The 7,444-nt window shown below is 40.5% G+C and overlaps 1 protein-coding gene across 11 annotated transcripts in view; it reads left to right on the forward strand.

Moving 5' to 3' along the window:
* The window catches only part of Mllt10 (MLLT10 histone lysine methyltransferase DOT1L cofactor), a 140,836-nt gene that overhangs the window by 2,200 nt on the left and 131,192 nt on the right, over positions 1–7,444 (forward strand). For all 11 annotated transcript variants that reach the window (XM_031369092.1, XM_031369094.1, XM_031369093.1 and 8 more), the window contains one exon: positions 4,205–4,284. In XM_031369092.1, the coding sequence (XP_031224952.1) occupies positions 4,205–4,284 (80 nt within the window). Of the gene's footprint in view, positions 1–4,204; positions 4,285–7,444 lie in introns of those variants that run through there.

Here is a 7,444-nt window from a genome sequence, read left to right on the forward strand (position 1 = left end):
TTTTTTGGTGACTCACTGTGTAGTCTCCAACAGATCCACCCTTCATATTCCTGAAGTTAAAACTGAGTGTTGGAAGGGTTTTGTTTTGTTTTCAATGAGACAGGGTTTTCTCTGTACCCTTGGCTGTCTGGAACTTGGCTCTGTAGCCCATAAATGGCCTCGAAATCAGAGATCCTCCAGCCTCTGCCTCTGGAATGTTGGGATTAAAGGTGTGTCCTACCTGGGAAGTTTCTGTTTTTTTACATAGGATCTTGCTATGTAGCCCAGGCACAATGCAGACAAACAGCAGTTCTGCCTCTCAAGTGTGGGAATTGTAGGTGTGAGCCTAAAGTTTTGTAATGTAATGTGAAGGCTCTCTCAAAGGGGAGAGAGGTAAATTAAAACATTTTTGCTTTATTTTTAGTTTTCATCTGTTTGAGTAAGGGTCTCATTATCAGCTCTTGCTGATCAGGAACTCACTTGTGTAGACCAGGCTGGACCTAGATTCAGACATCTGCCTGCTTCTGCCTCTAGGGTGATCTATCAGGTACTGTTATCTATCGTGCCTGGAATTTTTGAGATGGTTTCAAGTAGCCCAGGCTGACCTTGAACTCCCAGTACTTCCGCCTTCCCAGTGCTGGGGCTTCAGGCACTATTCCTGGGATGTGTGGTGCTGAAGCATTCTGACAGCTAACTGAGCCCAATCCTGGCCTCCAAAGTTCATTCTTTAAAGAATTCAGTGAACAGTTGGGTGGGGGATATTTAGATAAATGATGATAATATTGAGACTGTAACTTAATGGAAACATTGGGTTATTCCTGGTGTCTTTTAAAGGAGAAAGTTACATATTATTCTTGATACTAATTGCCAGTCTTGGCTAAGATAAGTGCAAATCGAGAGAAGATGTGTGTCAATACATTTTACATAGTTTCTGCTAGTTTGAATTCTGTGTGTGTGTATAATACAGTCTTTGGTTGGGATAACAAATAATGAAATAATGGTTATTATGACATTCTCATACATATATCTGGTTATACTTTGTTTAAATATATTTTCCCAGTACCTTTTCACTTCTGCTTTTCTGTCTTGGGACAAGGCCTAGCTCATGAGTTGGATGGTAATTCATTTTTATTATGTAATATTTTGTCAATACAGAAAATGTACATCTAAATATTAACTTTTGCCTTCTAGAGGTGCTTCCAAATAAAAGTGTGTTTGGACTCTCTGCTGTTTCTTTTTCTTTTTTTCTTCTTTTATTTTTTGGATACATGGCCTCATAAAACCCAAAGTCAAAGTTGGGCATATTGATGAGGCCGGCCTTGAACTCCAGATCTTTCTACCTCTATCTCCCAAGTGCTAGGATTGAAGATGTGTATTACTACCCCTCCCCCAAGTCACTGATGCTGTTTTTGACTGATAGGACATTTTTACTTAGATAGACTTACACAGGTTTAAAAGAGATTAGCCTAGGCATGGTGGCTTATGGCTGTAATTATAACTCTTGGGTCAGGCAGGAGGATTCTTTTGAGTTTGAGGCCAGACTGGACTACAAATTCAAGATCCATTAAGTATATAGCTTAATCGAAACAGGTTGGTAGCACACACAAAACCCTAGGTTTAAACTTTATCGTGTAGTAAACCTAACATGATGGCACATGCCTGTAATCCCAGTATTCTTTAGGGCAAAAAACTCAAGTCCCTTCCAGGGGTTGTATAGCAGGTTTGAGGCCAACCTGTGCTATGTGACACTCTTGACTCAACCATAAGACAGAGTTTAGCTTTGGGTATTTAAAATTTCTGTTGATTTTATTTTATGACATTTTCAAGTTCCTGATGAGCAAACTAGAAGTTGAATGTGCTTACAAATTCTCAAAAGAATGAAAATCTCAGCAAATTAAACATGAACGTTAAAACCAACTTGAAGCTAGTGGGGTGCCTAAGTGGGTAAAGGCACCTGCCACAGTGCCTGACCGGATTGATTGCTGAGATTCATGGTGGAAGGAGGGAACGATGCAAAGTTGTCCTCCGCCTGCTGCTGCTGCTGCTGCTCACTCACCTTGGCACACAGTCGCCCCCACAACATACACAGGAGATCATGGTACAAATTGGTTTGGTTTTATTTCTTGAGGCAGGGTTTCTCTGTTCAGCCCTGGCTGGCCTGGCACTCCTGACTGGCCACCTGCTTCTGCCTCAAGAGTGCTGGGATTAAAGGTTTATGTCAGCATTGCCCAGCTATAAAAACTTCATGTTTTTGAAGTTGCTAAACAAAACATCAAGTGAGCCCTTCGCTTTCCTCATGTTTTATGCTGAGGATCAAACCCAGGACTTTGTGCATGTTAGACAAGTATTTTATTTTACCGCTGAGCTGTTGCCGGCGCCCCATCCCTCAGATCTTATAGACAGGATCTCACTGTAACCCATCCTGGCCTATTTCGGCTCCCTAAGTGCTGGATTACATTGTGTGCTACCATGCCCAGCTTAAAAAGACAAAACAGGCTGGGCCAGTGAGATAGGTAAGTTGCTGTTGCCAAGCCTGATTGATGGCTTGAGATCAGGTGTTGGATCTACTGTGAAGATATTCCTGAAAGTTGATTTCCACATGTGTATGCTGTAGAGACTCATACATGATAAATGTAATACAGTAATTTTGTTAAAAATGAGCCTGTGAATTAGGTATGTGAGACTGAGAATATTTGTTGAGTATGCACATTATATAGTTTTCTTTTTAGTAGCTGTATTAAGATAGAATTGCATACTGTGCAGTTCACCTGTTTGGAGTATAAAACGGAGTGGTTTCTGGTATTCTCAGAGTTGTGCAAACACTGTAACAGTCTGTTTTAGATGCTTCTCATCGCCCTAACCCTAACCTTGGATCCATTAGAGGTCACTTCATGTTTTCCCTGGTTCCCACATATCTAGGTAAACACAACTTTGACTTGTTAATTTGCCTTTTTGGATATTTCACTTTTTCTTTTTCTTTTCTTTTTCTTTTTTTTTGTTTTTGGTGAGGATTAGACTCCAGTCCTTGAACATGTTCTGTCATAAACTATCACTTTATTCTCTTGATAAAGTATCAAGTAGCCTGGGCTGGCTTTGAATTGATATGTGGTAGCGATTGACCTTCAACTTGTGATCCTCCTGCCTCCATTTCATTACAGGCTTGCTCCAACAGGCTTGGGTCTATGTGGTGCTGGAGATGACCTGGGCTTCATGCATGCTGTGTATGCTATATTCTATCTGCCAAGCTACACCCTAGCAACCCACAAAGTTTTTCACTTTAGCATATTTTGTTTTGTCTGTTGTTCATCTTATTTTGTTTTTAATTTATTTTTTTTCTTTTGTTTCCATTTGTGTGTTTGTAGTCCTAGCACTTTAAGAGGCTAAGGCCTCTATAATAGTTATATCCTATCTAAAAGCAACAGAAAACAATTGGTACTTAGCCTATAGGAACAGCATGAATTGATGATTTTCTGATTTTATTGTATAAAGAAATAACCCAATGTGAAAAACAAAAGCCCATCCTAACATTTATAGCACTTTGACTCATTTGAGGACAAGACTTTTATGCAGTTGACAGGGACTTAAAGCTCATGGCCATCTTGCTTTAGACTGTAGAGTTTGTGCTTATGCTGTGTGCTGCCACACTAAACACTTTCAGACGTTAGTGGAAATAACCCAAAAGGTTGAATTTTATTTTTATTTTATTTTGAGGTAGAGGTTCTCTGTATACTTGGCTGTCCTGGAACTCACTCTGTAAATCAGGCCTGCATCAAAACTCCTAGACATCCACCTGCCTCTGCCTTCTAAGTGCTGGGAAGGTTGAATTTTAAAATTTTATAATTTTACTTTTTATTAAATAACACTAAACTATATAAAGTAATTTCTTAAGGCAAGCTGCTAAAAAGTGTGAGAGGTAGATGATAGGTTTATAAAGATTGATTTCCCTTAGTTTTCAGATATAAATTTTTTGTTTGTTTGTTTTTGTCTTTGTTTTTTTTGTTTTTGTTTTTTTTTTTTTTTTTTTTTTTGAGACAGGGTTTCGCTGTTTAGCCCTGGCTGATTGGGAACTCACTCTGTAGACCAGGCTGGCCTCGAACTCAGAAATACGCCTGCCTTTGCCTCCCAAGTGCTGGGATTAAAGGCGTGCGCCACCACTGCCCGGCTCAAATATAAATATTTTGTTTTCAAATTTAAACTTTTCTTTTTTTTTTTTGTTTCTCAACAGCTTGCTATGGCATTGTTCAAGTACCTACTGGACCATGGTTTTGTAGGAAATGTGAATCTCAGGAGAGAGCAGCCAGAGTGGTAAGGACTGTTTATCAAAAATACCAAAATACTTAAGTAGTTTAGGATGCCAAGTATTAAATCCTGACTTCAAGTTTTAAACTGATTTTGTAAAATTTGGAAAACAAGTGTGTGTGTGTATGTGTGTGTGTGTCTGTATGTGTATGTGTGGGAGGTACTTTGAAAACTAGACATAGGAAATTATATTTAATTTTGAGCTGAGGGTTGAGCTCAGGCCCTTGTGCATCCTAGGCGAATATTATACCACTGAATTATGTCCTCAGCACTCTACCCAGGAACTCTTTACTAGAGCTGGGTTGCTGGTATTTCTGCTACGTTTAATAAGTGTGGGGGAAGTTTCTTTCAGTGTTGCCTAGAGACTTTGGCCTGAAATCAGAAAACAGACATTTCAACTTATCTTCCTAGGCATATAGCAAAAGTAGAAGTTTTATTTTTGCCTTCAGTGATTCTGGGTGTATAGACATTATGGCCCAGTAGTTTAGTTGATTTTGTGTGAGAATCCATTGTAGCAGAATTGTAGTTAGTTATTGTAGTGTTAATTAGCAGATGGAGGAGGAATTCAATCATGCACATTTCAAGACTTCAGGACTATAGTGTAGTTGGTATAATGTTTGCTTAATGTGCACACAGGTCATAGGTTCTACCCCAGCAGTACATTAAAATGGGTCAGAAGTTCAAAGTCTTTCTTGGCTACATAGTGAGTTCTAGTTTAGAGTAACCTGGGCTTCAAAAGAGGCTGCCTGGGGTGTGGGGGAGTTCTTTTAAAGACTTGAATATAGGACTTGGAATATGGGAAGCCTACTTTTGACATTTTTCTCATTGTAGGATAATATTTTTAGGGTGACTAGGTCTCTTAAGTGGATGAAACTATGCTTAAATTACCAGTAAACACTATAGTGAAGTAAGGAGGCCAAGGTGGGAGCAGGTGCAGTGTGTTAAAGGTGGGAAGAGCTAGGACAGACAGGACAGGAAGGTAGGAATGCAGGAAGAGGGAGGCCCCCGGGGATGCGGAGGGCAGGCGCTTCAAGTGCCACTTGTTTAGTTTTATTCTTTTATTTTATGGGAATGGTCAAATGTCAAGGTAAATACAGTAGTTATATTGGGAGCATGTTTTATTTTAATTTATTTAAGTTGGTGGTATGTGGAATCCATTTAAAAAAGCATAATCTGCTCTATACTCCTGTAGTGACAGTGATGAGACTGCAGCTGGATTCTGAGCGTGGATAATGGAAGCAGAGTGTTTTTTTATCATAGGTCACAGAATCAAGAACTTGAATTTGGTCAGGAACTTGAACTGGTCCTGCTATTTCTCTGTAGTGCCTGCTTCAAAATTTTCTCTGCTACAGAGTGGTTTGTAGTTAACTTCTCCAAGTGTTTAACTGTGTACTCGATACTGAACTAAATGTTTTACACCAGTTACTCTATTTGTCAAATTCCTGAGGTAGTTTTCATTTTGTAGATTAGGAAGCTATAGTTTAAGGGAGAGAAGTATTTAGAATTGCAGTCTGGACAGCCATTAAGCTGCTCTTGCCCTTCTTACAGCGCCTTCTGCGGAGCGAGGTGTCTGTATCTCAGCCCCTCTTCATCTTTCCGGCCTCTGAATGTTTCTTTTTCTTTTTTTAAAGACTTACTTATTTTAATGTATACGAGCACACTGTAGTTGAACAGATGGTTGTGAACCTTCATGTGGTTATTGGGAATTGAATTTTTAGGACCACTGCTTGCTCTGGTCAACTCTGCTTCACTCAGTCCCTGCTCGCTTTGGCCCAAAGCTTTGTTAATTGTTATACATAAGTACATTGTAGCTGACTTCAGACACAAGAATGGTTGTGAGCCACCATGTGGTTGCTGGGATTTGAACTCAGGACCTTCAGAGGAGCAATCAGTGCTCTTACCCACTGAGCCATCTCACCAGTCCCCGAATCACTTTTTTGAGATAGGTCCTACTGTGTAGCCCTTGCTTCAAACTCTTGGCTCAAACTGTTGAGATTGGTCAGGGCTACCATACCTAGGTAAGACTTTAAAAAAAAAAAACTGGATATTTTAAAAAATAGGTGTGTGTGTGTAAGACAGAGCAGTGGGGAGGGAGGTGTGAATAAATATGTGTGTGTGTAAGAGTGTGGTTTTGAGGACAGCTGTTAGATGTCAGTCCTACCTTTCAACTTCTTCAAGGCAGGTTCTTGGCCGAGCATGATGATGGCACATGGCTTTAATTCCAGCACTCAGGAGGCAGAGGCAGCTGGATGGATCTGAGGCCAGCCTGGTAATTTAGCAAGTTCCAGGATAGTCAGAATTGCATAGACCCTGTCTCAAAAACCTAAAAAGAAAAAAAAGGAGACTTAGTCTCTTGACTACATAAACAAGCTAGCTGGCCTATTAGCTGATTCACAACTCTGGCTCTCTATCTCTGCAGAGGGTTACTAGGCATGTAGGCACTTGCACTACTGAGTCTGCCTTTTATGTGGGTTCTGGGCATCTGAGCTGATGTTTGGTACTGCCGGCAAGTTCTTTTATATACTTGAGTTGTCTCTCCAGCCTGGACCTCCTGACCTAAGAGCCTGAAATCTCATTCTGGATTTTATCCTCTTGTAGCTAAAATTGCCTCAAATTCGTTTAAGTTAGATGAGGTACCCTTTAAGGTCAAGTTGCTCAGATATAGTTAGGGCACTCTGGATTAGAGATGCTTCACTTGTCAGAAAAGGAGCTCTAAGTGTGCTGACAGATACTGAATACTAATGATCCAGAAAGAAAGCAACATGTTCAGAAAATTGTTTTTGTTGGTATGTATAATGCATTTAAAAGATGACATTAGAAATGAAAAGATAAGCCAGGCAGTGGTGGCGCATGCCTTTAATCCCAGCACTTGGGAGGCAGAGGCAGGTGGATTTCTGAGTTCCAGGCCAGCCTGGTCTACAGAGTGAGTTCCAGGACAGCCAGGGCTATACAGAGAAACCCTGTCTTGAAAAACCACAAAAAAAAAAAAGGTTGGGCCTGTCAGATGGCTCAGTGGGTAAGTGGGCTTGCTCCCAAGACTGGTAACCAAGTTATCCAACTTGGGAAGACATGTTGGGAGGAGGGAACGGACAGCACAGGATGTTCTCCTACCTCCCTACTCACACAGAGTCATGCCTACACACACACACACACACACACACACACA

This window comes from Mastomys coucha, unplaced genomic scaffold, assembly GCF_008632895.1.
Source record: "Mastomys coucha isolate ucsf_1 unplaced genomic scaffold, UCSF_Mcou_1 pScaffold15, whole genome shotgun sequence".
NCBI lineage: Eukaryota > Metazoa > Chordata > Mammalia > Rodentia > Muridae > Mastomys > Mastomys coucha.